Consider the following 21023-nt stretch of genomic DNA (forward strand, 5'->3'; position numbering starts at 1 on the left):
TTGTTTATCACCCTTAAGAAAAATGAAAGCACATTTTCTGGATATTTAATATGGAAAAACTTTGGTTGGGGCAATTTTATTTTACTTTCTTATTTTTTAACATGTTTTTTTAACCTGTTTATCTATTTTATACTAAAAGTATACAGTCCATTTTTTAAAATAAACATTTAACATATGGCAAAACATTACCAAAGTTATGTGGGATATCTTAAGTATTACAATACAGCCGTAATCATCACCTTTCAGTTAAATTTATTACAATTTACACTTCAAACGTTAGTGTCTACTAAGGAATATGTTAATGGTAATAAGTCCACGTGTGTTTACACGTGGAGAATACACAACATTAATCAAACACCATGTTTAAAAATGTCTTTTAGTCTCTTTACTGTCATTATGCCAAAATCAAAATTGTGGCTCCCTTTCTTTGCAACTGATCCCCCCCCCCCGGGTGCAATGTGCAGTCACACACCCTGACATCATCACAGGTAGAAAAGGGGGGTAAAATTAAGGGCACAAAAGGACCTCTATACTATGAAGTAATATTTAGGTAAACTGAATTCATACTTACCCATAAGAAGAGGCCATCAATGGAATATGTGATCCTCTTAAAAGGCAGAATTTATTATTCATATAGGCTAATTTGGTGACTGGAGGAACAAAGATTAAAAGGTTCCCAGCTATAACAGACCAAGAAATGTGTAATTGTCTTCCATAGTTAGTGGTTCTACCCGACTACAAATGGAGCTTAAAAAAACAAAAAACAAAACCAAATACAACTTTAGAATGTTGATGGTGTAATTTAATTGCAGTTCTTTTTATATGTATGCCTTACATCCTCTGTAATTATGTAGTCATTATTTATGAACCTGGAGCTTCTTTATAAAGTGTACTAATAGGTGTAAGATTGTATTAAGGTTGAGATTTCCATGGAAAACAAGAAACATTTTTTAAACCAGTATATGGAATTTTTCTGAAGACACAAAATCACTACAAAACAGAAAAAAAAATACATTTTATTAATTTTAAATCACAATACATTATTATATATAACAATTTATAGTAAACATACAAAGAACCTAACTAAAAAGGAGTTTTTCGAGTAGCACTCAAACACGACTTTGATATTTCATTGACTCCTGCTGGCAGTTGATTTTTGCTTGTTCTTGGTATATATGTATGGTTAAATGACAAACTGAAAAACTGCTGCAAGTATAAAGGGAGTGTCTAGATGTGCAATATTCTGTAAATAATGTGTGTGGAGTTAGAAGGGTAGGGGATTAGAATGAACTGTAATGAAGGCTCCTGAAAGTATAAGAAGTCTTTCTTTATGTACAAACAACCTCTTGAAAAGATCAACACAAGAAGATCTTAAATTTAAAAAGGTAAAGCTTAAAAAAGTGAAGGTTTATATATGCTGATGGACTATCTTCATTTAAAAAATCTACATGCCCTTAACACTATAGACAAATATATCTCAAATGTATATGGCTGACAAAAATATAAGCAGAAGAACACATTTGTGATAAATCTAAAATATATATTTTTTTTATTAGGATGGGGTGATGTTTGCTGCCACATTCATATAATATGAATTTTGGTGTACAGATCCTATTCTTTAGATAAAGCAAACAGTTGCCTGTCTTCATGAACCCATTACACTCACTATCACTTTTTCCTTCCTAGAAGACATTACCACCCCAAAACCAATCTTGCCCTGGGAAAATAAAACATGTATAATGTCAGAAGTCAAAACACCATTAGTCGTCTGGGATCATTACATCCGGAAGTTGAGTAATGCACCCATGGGTTTGCAAGTCAAATGTTTGACAAGTTTGTCAACATTCACATATTTCATCATTCTCTTTGTGGACTGTAGAAAGAGGAGGTCTCTAATACGAAGTTCCTCTAAATGCATACCTTACATTTTGCATTGGGAAACCAATGTTGTGGTTTTGAAAGGACTCTGCCATATGCTAGCTGAAGTAGTGCCACAAATGTTAGAGCTTTTAAAATATAATCATTTGACTTCATATGACAAACACATTAATGTCTGATTAGAAAAGTCTCAAGTAGAAAACAATTTACTACAGTCCCTTTAGTTTTTATGTGAATGAATCGAACATGAAGCAGACAGTGCTAAAAATTGTTTACTGAATCTTAAAAGTAGTGAACCTGCACTATACATGAATAAAATTACTGTATCCAATATGCTGAGTGCCTACATACACCAGATGCTCTCTCGGTTGCATTTCTTTAGCAGCAACAAGCAATGCAGGACCAATTTGCTTAAGACGCACTAAATATAGGTAGAATTTACAGGGCTTAGAAAATTAAAAGCTGGATGAATAAATAGATACAAAACATGTGCTCAACATGTAAAAATGTCCACTGTGCTTGAGATTTCATTACTTCCTGTAAGCTGCCATGAAAAGATAAACATGAGAACTTCCAGTAAAACTGTGATCGCATCCAATGTTGTCAGCTTCCACTTTGGTTCCTTTGGATAGTGAAATATAAAAAAAACAGGTAATGTCATATATCATAGATCTTTTAAAACTCTTTCCTACATCACCTACATATAGGCAAAATGAGAAGAACAGTAGTGTTCAGTGCACCAGAGGCTAGGCATCAATGTGAACTGTATTTTTAGATTATTGGGTTACAGCTAAATTTTAACTAAAACTGATAAACACTTTCTCTACATCCACATCTTTGTACAATATTACATTTTCTAGTTTTACCACTATCTGAGGTCTTGTTAAAGAGAATTCCCTTTAATTCCTGCTCTGGTGACATTTATGGTGAAACTCTTCAGCTAGCACACAGATAGCAAACATTTTTTTTATTGGGATCAGAGTGCAGACTAAGTGATCTTTTGCAGCAATCATGTAGCCAAAAGACTAAAATTTTTGTGTCCACAAATAGAGAGCTTTTTATCTAGGAATGCCAAGTATTTCAGTCCTTCTACGTGTTGTTGTTATAATAACAGACTCAGCATTATGTCCACAATAAAACAGTTCCATTTCTTACATGGTTCCCATTTTTCAAGTAAAATAATATTCCCCCTCCTCAGTTTACTGTTGCACAATATACTTACTGGGTTTAAAATGGAATGTAAGACCACATGTTTCAATAAGGCCAACCGGAGATTTTCTGTAAAATAAAGGATAAAATGATTAAATGTATCAAATATAACGCAGCTTTTCAGTTCTTCAGTGTGGTGGTCGCATTAGTTTTCTTTATTTAAGTTTTTTATCCTCCTGGCGATCCTGCTAATAACACATTCTCATGCTCATCCACCATACTGTAACTATAGTTGTAGTAATGTCCTCCTATGACAAAATGTATTTGAACTACAGAACATATCATAGTCATCATTTCCATAATGAGTGTGTTATGTATTAACAATAATGATATAAAATAATGGGACTAAAGGTGCTTAACACTGGGTGATGGTTGTTAGGGGTGGGAATGTTCCCCACTGTATAACTTAACTATATTGAATAGGGATGAGCTGTGTGCTCATACACAAAAGTTATCTATCCTGGCATCCCTCACTCAAGTAATGTTTAACTTTTTGTGAACATCTTTTAAACCAAAATGTCAAGTTTTCCTTAATATTGGTTGTGATAAACACTAAAAAAAAAAATCAAAACACAACTTACGGGACTGGGTTTTGAAAGAAAATCTGTAGTCTTCTGCCACAATAAACTATTGTCTATAGAATGATGTGTGGTATTGGAGATACTTTGTATAAAAGTTTCATCAGCACTCTTTTGCCTCTTAAGTTTAGAGAAGAAGAAGTTACTATTGGCTTGCCTTTTGGATCTCCTGGATCCTGGTGAGTTAACAAGAGACCACACCATTTCAGATGACTGGACTCTAACATTTGGATGGGAAAATTTTTGATATTCTGTTCTATAAATGTCTTCAAACATCGTATCAGGTATGTTCTTTTCTCTTACACGGCTGTATAGTACAGGTAGACTAGAAAATGAATGGCGTCTAGCATTTTCTGACTTGAAAAATGGTCTAGTAATTTCCTGATGGCGAGAAGCAGCCCCCTTAACAATTTTCAGATCTTCTTGGCAAGTGGTTGCCTTATCAAAGTCTATGGCAAATAATTTAGTTTCGCTTTTTGGGCTGTGTATTAAAGGCAATGCAGGGAAAGAATTTCTTCTTTTGAGAGCCCATGGGCGTGAAGGTGGGTCATCTTGCTCTTTAAAGTGGAAAGATTTGACTTTACTGACTTTCACAGAGTTTTGGCACATGTTGTCCAAAGAGGTGTTCTTGTGATCACTTCTACACTTAATACTGTATTTTCCAGGACTTTTTCTAGGTGGGGTACTAGCTACCACTGGAACCCACTTTTTTTCTTGGAAAGAAAAATTCACATCTTTGGTTTCTGGTGAATTGACATCTTTGGTTACAGTGAAAGTTTTATTTCCAGGGCTGTGTACTAAAGACTGCATAAAACATTTTTTTTTTACATGATTATTTAGGTCCAATGTGCGCTTTGACTTTGAACATCCCTTAATAGCTTCATATTCTCTGAGTGAATGCAAATGCATACTTCTAGAGGTAGAAGGCCTGTGAAATTTAGTTTTTTTATGGGCATTCCAAACATGTCGCTTATAGTACTGAACAATATTGTCAGCAGCACGTTTCTTGAATGGTATTTCCCACACCCGTCTGATGCATTCTACCATATCTGGGTAAACGTTTGCAAGACTTGTCTCTCCTGAATCACAGAAGGCATATTCCCTGCAATGTTGGTTACGGTCATCTGCTTGGTAGTCATTATAGGAAAATTCTTTAGTGTCTTCAAAGGACTTATTTTTGTTTTCCCTCCAATTAAAGGACTTTATTTGCATTGAGGTTTCTAGCGGTGAGACAAAAAATGTTTTGTTGCAAATGTCGGAAGCAGTACAGGGCATCAAAGTTTGTGTGTGGCCTGTAAACAAAAAAAAACAATCAAGGGCAATAGATTATTTTCACGCAAGAAAGAATTCTAACTACTTTTTTAGGGGGGGGGGCGACTACCAGAAACTCACTTTTACTCACCATAGATATTCTTTATACACTCTTAACAAATTAGTTCACATGCTCAGTGAATAATAATAAAAAAAAACAAAAAACAGCAAATGGAGCATGCTGTCATTTAGCTTTTGAGATCAGATTTGAGATGCTTCAGTGGTCCTTTCAGAAGTACTACTGATTTCTGAAAGCTTGAAAAATAGGGGGAAAAATGTGCTTTGACTATTTCTTGTATATGTCATAACATAGACATCATCAAGCCTCCTATGTTTGCATAGTTGTGTAGGGTACTACTACTGCTTTTTGATTTTCCTAAAGTATTTGAACAGAAACAGACATTCTCAAAGTTGCACATTTTGCAAAGCAATAGACACACTATTGGTATTCTCCCCAGAAATATTTTTTAGTTGGGTGAGAAGAAGCTGTTTTGTGACCCTATTATTCAACAACCACCTAAAAACAGCTGGGTGGTTACTGAAAAGTGGCAGGTTGCGCGCCTGGCTAAAATGGCTTGGGGGAGAACACTACACTAACCTTCCCCTGACAGGCTCAGATTGAATACAACAAATTGTGGTAGGCATATCAGGGCCACATTTTAAAAAATAAATTTGTGGAAGGACATGTCAGGACGTAGGGTCTATGTCCAACCAAAGAGGGCGGGTTGGTAATTGCCTCTTCTCTGTTGAACTTTCCAAGTTAACTAGTGTACAAATGAAATTTTTTTTTTTACTTATAAAAAAACTATTGCAAACATAGTAATATTCTTTTTTTTATCCTTAAATATACACCTTTCCAGAATCTAATGATGTCCAGAGAAGTCCTGAAGCATCTGATTCAGTGTTGACAGGTCAGAGAAAGCAGCAACATAACTTTGCTTTATCTGCACAAGTAATCATAAAGATGGTGTTTTCTGTGATGTCATTGCCCAAATTTGAAGTCCAAACATGGGCAATGATGTCACTTGAGAATTAATACACTGACCCTGTTGGTGGGAGCACCACCATGGGGTTCTCAAATCCTGTGCCCAGAAGTGTTTAAATGTACAAGACAAGGATAGGTTTAATGTCTTAGTTGGCTAATCTGCAAAGCCATTAACATTAGGTTAGAGAAAGAAAGGTAAGAAAAACAGACGTGTTGTTATTCCAGTAACCAAGTCTCTTGACCTTTCAAAATGGATGGCAGGGAATACATGCCCAGACTCTTCTGTGGGGTGAGCCCTTTTGATGTAATAATGTAAAATCAGGCAGTGGGTATATAACCAATAGATACAATACTTTCTGTACTTGATCTGATAAGGAAAAGTACAAGGGAGGCATTGGGGTTCTATAAGACCCATCAGTTGATTACATTTGTGTTGTTCAAACAATGCTGTAGTGTCATTAAATATTAAGCAGCGTGTAGAAGAACAAACCACATAATATTCTTAGAATATATAGATAAAATACACAAACTCACCAATAATAAATGTTCTGTCACCATTGTAAATGTTGAAATCGTCATCTGATGTCTACAAAAAAATGAATAAAATTGTTACAAAAAATAATTGAAAGCTTCTTCTTTTTACATTTTCTATATAACTATACCCATTCTAAAAACAGCCATACAAATTCAGATTTTGAATGAATGTCGGAAATTTGCAAATGTTTATAAAGTGTGGTGTTGATTTATGGGCCTGATTTATTAAAGATCTCCAAGGCTGGAGAAGATACACTTTCATCGGTGAACCTGGGTGATCCAGATAACCTGGAATGGATTTAGAGCAGCTGTCATGTACCCGAGTGGCACATCCAGACCCCACTGCAGGCAGCCGTCCGGACCCCATTCTGATAATAAGTTAGTTGTGGTGCACGCTTTCCAGATTTAAAGCTGCTTGCCCTTCCTTGGCACTTGCCCTGGGCTAAAGACTTTATTTTACCTCATTAGTAAGATTGAAGTGCTTTTAAAAATCCCTGTTTCCTTGTAGCTTCCACCTTGCAAGAAAATAGTGACGTGGGACCACATGCTAATATCACTGCCAGGTGGATTGCCATGTGTATTTTATGCTTTCTTTCCCACCAATCTCAGTGATTTTAGACACCTCCAATCATACAAACAACTTTACAGGTTACAAGCTCCTGGCTTTCATGAGTACCTAAAGCCTTGCCTCATACCCTGAGGAAACATGCTACCTTATACCAATAAGGACCTTATCGGAGCCCTCCCTAGTTCTTCTTGACCTATTTCATTTAGACAGTTTTACCACTTAGCTGCTGGATTACAAGTCCATCCTATTCCTTAGCAGACCTTCTTGTTTCAAAGGTAGTTGCAGTTCTATAAGAACAGCCATTCAACTTGAATTTATTGAAATTTGACCCAAGCATTGTTTGGAAGTTTTGCATGTTGAATTCCATATTCTATTGACAGACTTTCTCAAATAAAACTGAACTATAATGGATGATGATTAAAAAATGAAATAAAATTACCTCCTTTGGCAGCAAGCAAGTAGTATTGAGATCATCTTCGAAGCTGTCACTGGAGTTTTCTAAGTTCATGAGGCAAAAGAAAATATTTTGTTATAATCTATACCTTTTTAAAAAAATGTATAAAAATTTACATAAAAGGTGTCTTTCTCTGTAATATTTATATTTTAAACAAAACATAATTGACATACAAGGTTGTGATAATAAAGTAATAAAAATTACCCTAAAAAGTTTGGTCTTAAATTTACCACACATGTACTACATTCTCAGTAGAACTTGCCTTGGGCACTTCCTGTAGTGTCTGGTGCTTGTGTCACTGCAGTTCTTTCCTGTAACCTTTGACACCACAGAACCCAGCAATTATAGAGGGGTTGGAGGATGACACCACAGCAAGGGACACAAGCTTTTGACACTTTCAAAAGTGTTGCATGACACTGAATCTTACAAATGCCTTAGCACAGGAACAGCTTAGACTGAAGAGGTGAATATACTACATTCATCTATAAACATTCCTACAAACAACTTCATATATGCATCTATCATTAAAAAAAGGTGAGAGAAGTATTTTCTCCAAGGCAACAATTCTAAATTAACAATATAGGTCTACCTTGAAGACATTGATCCAAGCTTTATTACTATACAAAGCCGACTTCCTGTCAGGTTATCACAAAAAATGCTAAGATTATCTTTAGTCCCTTAATATGACTTATTTCTGTCCAAAAGCCCAGTCTTCAATCACATAGATATACTAAAAGTGAAAACTCAATTTGGTCTTCCTTGCAATTAAACTTTCAATATATACTACACTATTCAATAAAAAGTAATTTTTTTAAAATCATACCAAGCCAAGTCTTTTCCATTTCAGGTCCTTGAATATAGGCACTATCCTGGTCCTTTAAATAAATGAAAATGTGTTATCCAAAAAACAGCTGTAAGAAAAATTAAAGTGTATCTAAACTTGAAAACAAAATATTAATATATTGCATACTGTGAATGTCTTAATTTTTTTACTTCACATGCAACTTTAAAAAGGAAAAAAGATTACAATTTCTGTTGTTTTGTCTCCTTCGTGGTTTCTTTCTTCAGATGTTGTTGTTTTAAAATCCCATAGCACAGGACCTGACAGCCAAAAAATATAAACATATGTATTTTTGACAAAATAATTATACCTTCTTTTACAAGAAAAACAGTAAGCAGTAGAAGAGACCACAGCTGTAAGGAGAGCTAGGAATGCTCCCATATTGAGAAATGAACTATTTTCAGGAGGAATTGGTTACTACTAAAGCACAATGATATTTCTCAAGGTTTCCTAATAAACATGAAATCTTCACTTTTTTTACATTCAATTCCAATTTAATGTGAAACTTTGGTAAATATAATTATTTACAATGAGATAGCAATGACAGCTTACATCATCTCATAATGTAGGTGCTATAAGTCCAATTCTACATCCCCTTACCAGCCCTCCCATGTACATTTTTCCATATACAAAGCCTTTTTCCCATGTTTTCTGCTCAGGTCCTTAACTATAAGGGTGCTCAAGGTGCTCTCTGCAGAATTGCATTGCCCAGGACTTGGTGTGATGACAAATCCCCAAAGAGTGAGCCCATGGTCTCACAAATAGCCTGCTACGTTATGCGCAGTTTGCATTCAACCTGAAAGTAAACTGGCAACAATCTACAATTGGGGGACAAAAGATTTCTATTATAACTAACTGAAATAGGGGTATAAATCATGTATGGAAAATAAAATAAAATCAGGAAAAAGAAATAAATACAAGGGGGATCAGATCAGGAGGTTTACACTTACCATCAGGTGAACTGTATGTGAAGTCAACAATATTTACAACTATATCATCCTTAAATGCATGATCATACTAGGAAAAGAAAATTGGATACAAATTCACAAAGGTGTATGAAACCATTAACTTGAAAAGCTGGAACATCACAAACTAAATTATGTAAACAATTATTATAGATCATTGTATTTTACTAACATGTATAGTTCTATTTCAGAAACTGCATGCTGGTGTACAGAGTAAATTACTATGAAATATATAAAACAGGACATACAGGTGGATGACACCTTGTTCTATGTTACAGTGATAAGCTCTCCCCAATCCTGCCTGCTACCTGGGCAGTAAAAGAGCACATGAATACTTGTAAGTATCATGCAGAAACACCTAACCTACCCCCTTCCCCACCGATAGGACCTGATTTATTGAAGCTCTCCAAGGCTGGACAGGATACACTTTTATCAGTAAAGCTGAGTGATCCAGCAAACCTGGAATGGACCAGGATTCAAAACATTTGCTAGCAAATGACTTTAAAGAAACCCACTCCAGGTTTGCTCGATCACCCAGCTTCACTGTTGAAAGTGTATCCTCGCCAGCCTTGGAGAGATTTATTAATAAAGGCCCATAGTGAGAACTGTTGAATAAAGAGCCTGCAAGTGGCTGATATCAGATAAATGAATACATTGATGCATTATGCTTAAACATATTGCTTTTACTATCTGCTTTAAATTCAGCTTTACCTTTGTATTTAACATGTTAATTAGTGTAACTTATTTTGTAGTTGTGCACCTAATCATACAGACTTAGGATGTCTCGTGCTCTTCTGTCACCAGAGATCTTAAAATTGCTTGCCACCTATGTTCTGTGAACCACAGCCAAACATACCACAAGAAAACGTATCGTATTGTCATTTGAGCAAACCACGTGGCATGTCCATAGTCACCCAATGACCCCCAGTAATGTTATGGCTGCACCTCCAAATGCTGTCACTTGATGTTTCCTCTTGATGTTGTAATGTTTTCTCTTGTCTTATGCCTGTATGTATGTTCATTCGGCACAAAATAAATAATAATATTAGGTTCCTACCTTCTCATAAATTTTTCTCATTTTTAATTGAAACATTTTTTCACTTCGATCCAGCCCTTCTGACAAACTCTCACTTAGTCCTGAACTCATTTTTGCAAGAGCCTGTAAAATAATATTTAAAAAAACCACACACAGGTAATTTGGGAAGTATATTGGTAAAAGCCAACAAAATGTTATATCGCCACCAAACGCTAGCTACATGCTGGCAGGTGGAACCTAAAATAACCTTCTTATATTTTTTTGAAGGAGAACACGTACTCTTCTGAAATTTCAATGAAATGCATTGGGTGAAGACAGCAAACAAGTAATGTAAGGGTCTTAATCTTTTCCCTGCTTTATACAAAACTAAAATCATTTGTTATCAGGACAACTTTAAAGGGATGGAGGACAACCAACGTGGCTTGACTGGCAATTACACAGGAAAAAACAATAGAATTAATACCAGTAAATATCAGAATCAATATACAAGACTATGATGAAAGTAATCCCAATTAATTTATTTTATTTATTGCCTCCTTTAGGGAAACTGTATGCTACACAGCGTTGACATTTTTTCATGTCAGGAGGGAAGAAGCTGTAGGCAAGTGGCAGCCAACCACCCAAAAACAGCCAGGTGGTTACTGAAAAGTGCCTGGTGGTGGGCCCGGCTAAAAGGGGCCGGGAAGGACAGGGTTACATTTGTTATTGTCCACTTGGGCCCAGCCAATCCAGCTGACAAGAACCATACCATGTACAGTACCTGTTTGTAGGCTGCTGGTTGGATTTGACAAGTTGAACGCTTTAACCAGCCACAAGGAACCTGAAATCTACAATAATTGCTACTGATACTGGCAAATTCTACATTTAAAAAAAAGTCTGTCAGGGCGGTTTCTTCCATTGGGTCCCAAGTCATCCCGGTATCGGTCTTCAAGCCGGGCAGGACTTGAGGAAGGAACCAGGCATTGTCATATTTTCCTCTCTTCTCTTCCGACGTCACCTGATCTTGCACTGTGCAGGCACAAGATCAGGTGACGCAGATTGGGAAAAAACACTGCATATGCTTAAGATTGGCAATTTTTTTCCCTATTGATTAAAGGATTCCTTCTGCACATGCCCGAGCATGCCAAGAGCCTCCTGGGATACGTGATGCAGGTATCCCGGTGGGCTTTGCTCTTCCATTCATTCTTCATCACCTAGGCCAGTGGTCGCCAGTCTTTTGGGCTGTGCCCGGTGTCACTCAAAGAGGGAGAACCCATCCCTAGTGACATCATTATGACATAACCATGCCCACTCTCCCATCACAGATCCATGGACAGCCCACCCACCGCCCTGAGCCTAGGAACAGCACTAGAGACATGGTCCGGGGCTCTGGCTGGTGCATACCCCAGCAGGGTCCTTCTCCTGACTCCCCCAATAGACTTCAATGGGAATAAAATTCCAGCACCTGGATTCAGCACAACATTGGGGGCAACGTCAGTGACAGAGGGGCAAAACCCTAGTCACTGGCTGTCTATACTGTAAGTGTTCAGATAACCTCATATCTATGGCCTCATCACATAAGAGCGGCATACAGATGTGACAGGTTTGGGAGGTTGTACACAGACTAGTCTATGACATATGTACGGGCATTGTGTGTGGAGCACCCATATAGCGGTATAATATCAGCACTGCAATGACTATGAGGCGCTCCCCTGTCACGTGATACCCCTATGCCCGGCTACTAAGGCAGTGCGGGGCTCGCGCGCCGTGTTACCTCAACGATTGCAGGTCGCTCCGCAAGCCAGGCGCCCGGCTCAATCAACAATAACTTTCATCCCACCAAGGCGATTCAAACTCGCTAGAAACCGCCTACCTGTTCCTCATTGGCTGATGATACTGTCACGTGTTAATCATCATAACACAACAAAACGATTTGTGTGAGTCCAAAACCGCAGCCATGTTGCCGAAGACCAAATTGAATTGGTAGTTCAAGTTTAATACAAGTGTAAATAAAACAAACTGCTGGGAAAAAAATCAATAAAAAAACTCATTCTGTACGTCACATAATCTGTCTATAAACGGGTCTGCTAAAACAAGCCTCTTATAACTTCTTCGATCTATGCGCTCGACTATTGATTCATATGCCTCCCTTAGCGTAAAAGAAGACGCTTTATTTCTACCATCTTGTTTATTGGAAACGCATAATTATTTTTAATTCATGTAGCATTTCACTAAGCTTTTTAAAAGTAATTCTTAAAACATTTTATAGGATTTTTTGGTTATATAGTTATGTCTTTACTACTGTAAATTTGATCTATTAATACGATTATAATAGTTGGTTCTTTCCAAGACTAAAGATGGCTTACGGCACATCCTGTAATATATACTGCAGTGCCTGCGGATGGCCGAGTTGTTTGACAGAGATCTGAAGGGTACATGGTAGCAGCATGGCTGGGAGCAGGCTAGAGAAGCTCGGTACTGTGTTCACTAGGTATTACTTTATTCTTTATTCATCTTGTCAGTAAACTCATCTATAGACATAGGTGTCTGTCTGATTTTCAATGTTCCAAACAGTTGACATTTTGAAGAACAGATTTCAGTAGCCCAGTGCTAGCTAGAAGATAGCAATGAGCAGACATAGAGATTTTGGTTTGTGTATTTATCTATGTATATATCTTAGTTAATTTTGCCACCTCTTAGATTATAAACTCTTCAGGGCAGGCTCCTCTCCTCCTCCTGTGTCACTATCTGTATTCAGCTGACATTGCAACCCCTAATTAATGTACAGCGCTGTGTAAATACTGTAAAATACTGTTTATTATTAATAATAGTGATCTGTCCTCCAGACCCATCGACTGCGCTGCAGGATTTAAGGTGTTTTATTTTATTTTTTATTTTTTTTGTTTTGGGTGTTTTTCAGTTTACTTACTCTTTAAGGGGTGATTTGACTAAATCTGATTTACAAAGTATTGTGATCTGATAAATTCCCATAACTGAATGTTGATGTTGAATGACTGCAACATATATGGTCAAGTTTTGTTATTATGACTTCTATATGGTAAGGTAAATAATATATATTTTTATAATGGCAATCGCAGAAGCCTATAATAAAAGTCTGAATAAAAATAATAAACAGGATTTAAATAGCGCCAACATATTATGCAGCGCTGTAAATTAAATAGGGGATGCAAATGACAGACAGATACAGACAGTGAAAATCTAGGAGGTGGGGGAATTAACACAATAGGAGGGGAGATATGTAGTGGTGGGAAGTACCGTGTTTCCCCGAAAATAAGACCTACCCCGAAAGTAAGACCTAGCACTATTTTCTAAACCTGCCCTAATATAAGACCTACCCCGAAAATAAGACCTAGTGTAAATCTGTCCAGTTCAGAAAAAAAACCCACCCAAAACTGTAATTCAGCCTAAAAAATCTAAAGCTTAATACCCCCATCTAAAATTTAAAATCCTAATCTAAAGCTTAATAATCCGCACGCAAGCCCTAGCGTCCGCCCCCCCGTCTCCCCCCGCACGCGGGGGTCCGTAACAGCCAGCCCACCCCTGCTCTAGATCCCCCTTAACTACATACAGCAGGTCAGAGGAGAAAAAGAAAAGAAAAGCATACATAAATTAAAAACCGGAGGACAGTACTCACCGAGTCGTGTTCTTTCCCTGTGAAGGCAGCGGGACACTGAAAGAAAGCATGCGGCAGTGCCCACTCCGGAGCCGATGCTTTCTTTCTAGTTCCAGCTCCTGTCACAGGCGGAGTGATACTACATGCACTCCGCCTGTCGGAAGCCAGAACTCGGGCTCGCGTCTACCGAAAGGTAAGTTTTTTTTTTATTTTTAAGACCTACCCCGAAAATAAGACCTAGTGTGTTTTTGGGAGCCAAAAAAAATATAAGACAGTGTCTTATTTTCGGGGAAACACGGTAGTGAGGGTTTTAAGAGACAGAAGATGGGTAGGCAAGTTTGGGTTTTTAAATGAGCAGAAAGTAGGAGCAAGCCACATAGCACGAGGAAGGACCATTCCAGAGAGTTGGGGCAGCTAGCTCTAGAAAAGTTTTGGAGCCGTGTGTGTGATGAGGTTATGAGAGAGGAAGTAGGAAGTAATTAGTAAGTGATATATGCTAACTATTATAGTCTCTTAAAAATCTACTAAGCCAAAATAAAAAAATGCATTACATATCTGCAATACGTGCATATTTTAGTAATGTATTATCCTTTTTAATGATCTTGCAAATACAGAAAATACCTAATATTTCTGCCAGAAATGCACTTATTTCTAAAAGGATTGTTGTGGGCTGACAACCTACAGCATTTTTGTAAGCGGAATGTAAACATCTTGTATTCTTAAAAGTCTTAGCTCCTCTTCTCTCCCACACCGCTATCCTAAATACTGGCATAGATTATTCATCCTCTTTTGTTCTGGCCTGCAGCTCAGAGAGCACCCCACAATGGGGAGCATTGCCTCCCTTGGCAATCATCAGCACAGTGAGAAGGATCCCTGCTGTGTATTTTACCAACTCTTTAAGCTCTGAAACTGTTGGTAAGGAACACAATGTTAGGAATCCCCATAAGCTTATAGATGTCAGGGACTAGACTGCTCCCCACTATGGATTTTCGTGCAGTCAGTAGTGATAAGCATGGAAAATCTTCACTTGGCTATCCCATCATAAGGTGTTTAAGTTTCAGGTAGCTATATTCAAAATCAAATGTGTAACCCATAATACCTATATCAGGTGTTGGTTTAATCAAAAGTAATCTGTAAAATATGAAGTTTAGTTGATATTGATTTATGTATTTTCTTTTATTATTCCTCACCTTTTTGAATCGACCTGTATCTGGGTATATATTTACCTTTCTTAATGAAAGTCCTATTTTTTAAGATATTATACATAATATATAATATCCTGCCTGGCATTATTTTGGTAATCACTTGTAGTAGTGCTTATTGTTTATTTCTGCACATTCTTACCTATTTTTTAACATCTGTCCTAATATGACATTTACCATTTCATAGAACACGAGATTTATTGCGTGCAGGAGTGGTAAAACAAAATAAGAAGCCACTCTGGTATGATGTGTATGCTGCCTTTCCACCAAAAAGAGAACCCACCTACGTGGGTCCACCAAAAAGAGAACCCACCTACGTGGGTCCACCAAAACGTCGGCAGAAGCCTGTTGACAATGTATCTGCAATTTTTTACCACGAAGATGCCATTAGAGCGTGAGTAATCAGGATGCGTTTCTTGATATGTGTGGTTTTCTTGTTGGTTATGAACTAAATTTATCTATTTTATTTTACATTTTAGTTTACAGTAAATGAAAATTATTGATATTGTAAGCCTGAACACTTGAAGTCCAACTCCCCTACTTCTCTTTTCAGTCCCATAACCCCCTTATTTTGTCCCTGCACCTTTTTGTGTTAAATACATTACTTTACCCAGTTGTCTTCGGTACAATCATGTGACATCATGGGTTTTATTCTGTCTCTAGTAGTGGGCAATTTCTGAATGTTGCAGAGAGGGGCATCATGTAATGTTTCATTCTCTACCGCTTTGTTGGAATTTATGCTTGCAAATTTAAAATGGTAAAACTGTTATCCAATTTAAAAAGATTATTAACATAATGTAATGCACTTTAATACTGTTTGTTCTTATTAACAAATTCTTAATTTTATCTCCTTAGTAAATTTTATGAAACCTATGGCAACTTAGGAATGTTTGATTTGAAGAGAAGGGGGCACAAATCCATATGTCAAAGGTAAGGTTATACAAGAATTTTAGTTCTGTACATTACCACAATTAATTTTTAAAAGGTTATAATTAAAAGGCTTTAGTTCCTCACATTTTTATCCAATTTTTTTGTTCAACCCACTGAATTAAAGCTGAAAGTCTGCAGTTCAACTGCATCGGCATTGTTTCATTTAAAATTAATTGTGGTAATGTACAGAACCAAAATTATAAAAAAGTTCTTTCTATCCAAATATTTATGGACCTAACTGTATATTTAAAATTGAAAACCAGAATTGGACAATAGAACACATTCGTTTACAAACTACAATTCTAATAATTTGGTTACTTTTTCTCTGGATTTCACAGGGACTATGGTATATTTACTAAAAAGATTACCTAAAGAGCTCCTATGTTAATAACAAAGAATAAACCAAAGCTCTTAAAGTACAAATTAAATTTTATATACTGTGCATTTATCTCTACCTTCCTTTTACCCCCCACTAACCCAATCCACCAAGATCAAAAGGGCCCCAACCCAACATTCATTTAGATTCCCCCCTGCAAGACTTTTCTCTTGTCTATGCAGTACAGCAGTCACCCCCATGGATTCTCTAGGCTTGTCTATCCTCATATGTCTTCTCAAGAAACAGTGTACAGAACTTTATAAGACTGTGCACGCAGTAGTAAAGACTTGAGGCATGTATCCTTTAAAACATTTGGAAAGTTTGTTTCCTAACCTTAAAATATTTTCTTACAAGGGAGACTAGCAGCTTCCGGTGTCATCTTTCCATTTGTTCCTTGACTCTTCTAGTTCACCTATTTAAAGCTTAGATAATTTCAAGTTTGATAGTAAATAAGTTAGCTATTTTGTACGCTAGATGTTCATTTCCTATCATGGATAGCATAGAATTTAAGTGTGACTGTAGTAGATGAATGTCATAGTAAAAACCAGTCGGAAATACAGTTTTATTTTTAAGATTGGAAATACATTTTTATTTTTAAGATGGATCTTTGTTGTGACGTAGCTACGACTGTTAGACTCTTTTTAGGAAAGCTAATAGCAAAGTATGTCATCATTTTTACATTCTGTCTTCTGTCGATTATAGATTTGTAGAGAAATATGTGGAACTTCAAAAATCTGAAGTAGCAGAAAGTGAAGATAAGTTGTTTGAACAGACTGGAAAAGCTCTGCTTTCGGAAGGTATCACTTTAAGAAGGTCAGGAGCACCTATGGTAAGTTTGTGGAATGTTCTTTTTCAGGAACAAAAAAAAGCACCTGAATGAAGTTCTTTCTTCTTTAGATAACGAGTAAGGCTAAAAAAACAGTTCCAGCAAAGTAACATCACTATAGAAATAATTCCTATTTAAAGAACTCTGCACTAGACACTTGTGTGTTTGGGGTTCACTTGGCTCTAGCAGTCACAGAGATGGCTATTCAACAGTCCTACAATACTGTTTGTCTGCTCTTTATTTTATCATACAAAACAGACATCCTGCGTCATTGTGAATGTATGGATACATCTAAGTAAATACATCACTAGACATTTTGGATTTCTTTAAAAAATCAGAAATCATTAAATAAAGTGGCCAATGACCTCATCAGAGCTAAGTCTCAAGGCAACTTTTCCCTGCTCCTTCTCCTTGATCTTTCCTCTGCTTTTGACACTGTTGATCACCCCCTTCTAATACAAATCATGCACTCCATTAGTATCTGTGACACTGCTCTCTCTTGGTTTGCTTCCTATCTGTTTGACCGCTCCTTTCAAGTTTCTTTCAATGGTAACTCCTCCTCACCCACTCTCCTCCCTGTTGGTGTTCCCCAAGGGTCAGTTCTTGGACCGGTTCTCTTTTCTCTGTACACCTCCTCTCTCGGTAGTCTCATATCCTCCTTTGGCTTGCAGTACCATCTGTATGCTGATGACACTCAAAGTTATCTGTCCACCCCTGATCTGTCCCCCTCAGTCCTGGATAAGGTCTCATGCTGCCTGTCAGCCATCTCATCATGGATGTCTGACCGATTCCTGAAACTCAACCTGGATAAAACAGAACTCATCATCATCCCCCCCCTCAAATTCCAAATCCCCCCCTGACATATATCTAACTGTTAACAACACTGTTATTCGGCCTTCCCCTCAGGCACGTTGCCTTGGTGTCACCTTTGACTCGGCCCTCTCATTCACCCCCCATATTCAGAACATTTCCAGGTCCTGTCACTTTCACCTACGCAACATCTCCAAAATTCACCCCTACCTGTCCCCTGAGACCACCAAACTCCTTGTACATGCTCTTATCATCTCCCGTCTGGACTACTGTAACATCCTTCTCGCTGGTATTCCACTAACCCGACTCTCTCTACAAACGAATATGAATGCTGCTGCCGGACTCATCGATCCTTCCCTCCGCTCCTCTTCCGTTGCATCTCTTTGAAGTTCTCTCCATTGGCTTCCATTTCACCTTAGAATCAAATTTAAGCTCCTGTGCTTTGCCTTCAAATCCCTACTACACAGTTACTGTCCCACTTACATTTCTGACTTGGTAAAAAACACTCCCCCAGCCGCTCTCTCCGCTCCTCCAATGACCTACTAATGACGTCCTCACTCATAACCTCATCACACGCATGGATACAAGACTTCTCTAGAGCTGCCCTGACTCTCTGGAATGGTCTTCCTCGTCCTATTCGGCTTGCTCCTACTTTCTGCTCATTTAAATGAGCGCTCAAAACCCATTTTTTCAAACTTGCCTACCCGTCGTCTTCTGTTTTTTGAAACCACCACTACTTCCCACCACTGCATATCTCCCATCCTATTGTGTGTGAAATTCCCCCACCTACTAGATTGTAAGCTCTTCGGGGCAGGGTCCTCTTCTCCTATATCACTCTCTGTATTAGTCTGTCATTTGCAATCCCTATTTAATGTACAGCGCTGCGTAATATGTTGGCCTACTGGGCAGAAGTTTTGGATTTAAAACAGTAGCCAGAAATGCAAGCCTTATAATTACATTTAGTTTCTTTGTTCAGAATTATATAATACTGAATCTGTAAATGAAAAAAAAAGCAAATTTACCTTCCCTCACTTCTTCTGTGGTGCCAACATTTTAACTTGGTGCTTTTCCGGATTCTGGATCTTCGGCCATCTTAATTGGCCAGACTGGAAAGATGTAGCTTAATTTGCAGCTTATCCTACATTCTTTAGAAGATTGCAAATGGGTACATAGGGTTGTTTAATTGCAGAAGAAACATAGTATAAAGAGCTTACCTGCCCACAATTTTTAAATTTTAAAGTTTCTTTGGGCACAAACTATAAAATGGGATACAAATGGTATCTTCATTTTTATATAAGTTGTTACAGACTTGTAAACATATACAGACTTGTATACATGTAAATCTTTAAACCCTTGATCAATGTTTGAGGCAAATAAAAACTATTTAAATTAAAATCTTTGTAGCACCTAAAATGTTACTGTCAATTAGGCCATATTCCAGATTTCTGAACTTTCAATTAAGAGTTCAGATTCCCATTCCAAGCACGCTAAAGCAATGTGACATGGTCTTCATTTATGACCTCATAAAGTGCTCCGCTATAGAATGTTATGTCTTTTTATGTAGCCGAAATTGGCTTTACTGTCCTGTTGCTAGTAATAAGGGATGTGCAAGGTAAACTGATGTATATCAGGCACATCATATATAATGCTTTAACTTATTTATATGTTGTGTGGAATACCTATAAAAGTTCCTAAAAAAAATTGATAGAGAGAAATGTAATAATAATATATATTACAAAGCTTTACTATATTTGCATGATGGAACCGTTTTAGATAAAATATGAATTGGGTGCCTAAATCCACATGATTCTCACTAGCTATCATTCTGTCTATTGGACACTTAGAAAATATGGGGGCTCTGGTCAATTGCTTATTTTGCACTACCTTAAAACTGGCTCTTATAACATCTGGACTAATATTTATATTTAGTTTCTACATTGAACATGTAACGGTTTAAGTACCCAGTATCCAACCTTTTCTTATTTCGTTGTTTCTCTTCCAACATGCTGTGAAACACATAGGAGCATATTTAAAAAAAAAAAAAAAAACAGGGGAGTCTATGCACGTTTTCTGATCTAAATTTACTATGCAGAGTGATCATGTACTAAAATTTCCGAGAGGTGGAGAGAGCAAATAAAAATGTGCAGGACAGAGAATGTGTTTGACAGAAATTTGCTTCACAACTGTAGGAATTGAAAGAAAAAAAAATCAAAGCTGATTCGAATTGAATGTTTAAAAAAATGGTTTTATATTAGAAAGTAAAAGAGGCCACTCCTAAGCATTAATTAAAAAAAAAATGTCCTGTAGCATAAATAATAAAATGAAAATGTTCACTAATATGTTATATATATTTTTTTTATCTTTTGTAGGTATCGGATCAGCCACCTCCACAAAGCAAGGCAGAAAGGGTGGCATCAATAATTGATCAGATAAAAAAATCAGATGAGACTAAAAAGTCAGAGCCAACCTCATAACTCCTAAAAAAGAGGGCTTATGTGGAACATTACAGAGCATAAGGACTGGACAATTGTTATTTACCATGCCAAAACAAAGAAAGTCCAATGTCTTGAACATCTGTGTTTCTTCTTCCAGTTTTAAACAATGAAGACTTTTCTACAGAAATAACAGTTGTGTTTTCAATGCAAATGCAATATATTGTGATTTTCTTTAGTAGTAAAGCAAAATCATTTTGTTTATCCTTTCTTTTTCTATCCAAGAATAAATTATTTGAGGAGCAGAATATCATATATGTATGTGTAGTAATCCGGGAGTTTTGACTTTAAAAATTAGATTGGTTGGTTAAATGTAAAGTTGCCAGTGGAATTGTGCTTGTACCATAAGACGCACCCGGTTTTGGAGGAGAAAAACAAGAAAAAAAAGTGTGTGTGTATGTGTATATATATATGT

The 21023-nt window shown here is 36.9% G+C and overlaps 2 protein-coding genes across 4 annotated transcripts; one reads left to right on the plus strand and one right to left on the minus strand.

Annotated features, from left to right (window-relative positions):
- Positions 1 to 998: 998 nt before the first annotated feature.
- On the minus strand, positions 999 to 12197 carry LOC140333531 (uncharacterized). Of its 2 annotated transcripts, XM_072415253.1 has the most exons (10): positions 12113 to 12197; positions 10381 to 10482; positions 9309 to 9375; positions 8545 to 8618; positions 8341 to 8392; positions 7503 to 7561; positions 6496 to 6547; positions 3669 to 4957; positions 3101 to 3156; positions 999 to 2500 (listed from the first exon to the last, which is right to left on the minus strand). In XM_072415253.1, exons 2-9 carry the CDS (start codon positions 10468 to 10470, stop codon positions 3133 to 3135), a joined length of 1707 nt encoding a protein of 568 aa, XP_072271354.1. In that variant the 5' UTR covers positions 10471 to 10482; positions 12113 to 12197; the 3' UTR covers positions 999 to 2500; positions 3101 to 3132. The 2 variants fall into 2 exon arrangements, with proteins under 2 accessions (XP_072271354.1, XP_072271362.1); XM_072415261.1 differs by lacking the exon at positions 12113 to 12197 and having other exon boundaries at positions 10381 to 12106.
- Positions 12198 to 12685: 488 nt separating this feature from the next.
- MRPS23 (mitochondrial ribosomal protein S23) lies at positions 12686 to 20856 on the plus strand. Of its 2 annotated transcripts, XM_072415292.1 has the most exons (6): positions 12686 to 12829; positions 15362 to 15457; positions 15488 to 15568; positions 16030 to 16104; positions 17183 to 17309; positions 20486 to 20856. In XM_072415292.1, the coding sequence occupies exons 1-6, from the start codon at positions 12786 to 12788 to the stop codon at positions 20588 to 20590; spliced, it is 528 nt and encodes a 175-aa protein (XP_072271393.1). In that variant the 5' UTR covers positions 12686 to 12785; the 3' UTR covers positions 20591 to 20856. The 2 variants fall into 2 exon arrangements, with proteins under 2 accessions (XP_072271393.1, XP_072271384.1); XM_072415283.1 differs by having other exon boundaries at positions 12687 to 12829; positions 15362 to 15568.
- The last annotated feature ends 167 nt before the right edge of the window (positions 20857 to 21023 follow it).

Source organism: Pyxicephalus adspersus, chromosome 1, assembly GCF_032062135.1.
Source record: "Pyxicephalus adspersus chromosome 1, UCB_Pads_2.0, whole genome shotgun sequence".
Lineage (NCBI taxonomy): Eukaryota > Metazoa > Chordata > Amphibia > Anura > Pyxicephalidae > Pyxicephalus > Pyxicephalus adspersus.

Coding starts and splice junctions, on each gene's coding strand:
- LOC140333531 (XM_072415253.1), bottom strand. CDS start 10,470: ATGAGTTCAGGACTAAGTGAGAGTTTGTCAGAAGGGCTGGATCGAAGT. Junction 8,619..9,308: donor CACATACAGTTCACCTGATG/GTAAGTGTAAAC, acceptor TTTGGCTGTCAG/GTCCTGTGCTATGGGATTTT. Junction 8,393..8,544: donor GAGACAAAACAACAGAAATT/GTAATCTTTTTT, acceptor ATTTATTTAAAG/GACCAGGATAGTGCCTATAT.
- MRPS23 (XM_072415283.1), top strand. CDS start 12,786: ATGGCTGGGAGCAGGCTAGAGAAGCTCGGTACTGTGTTCACTAG. Junction 12,830..15,361: donor CTCGGTACTGTGTTCACTAG/GTATTACTTTAT, acceptor ACCATTTCATAG/AACACGAGATTTATTGCGTG. Junction 17,310..20,485: donor GAAGGTCAGGAGCACCTATG/GTAAGTTTGTGG, acceptor TATCTTTTGTAG/GTATCGGATCAGCCACCTCC.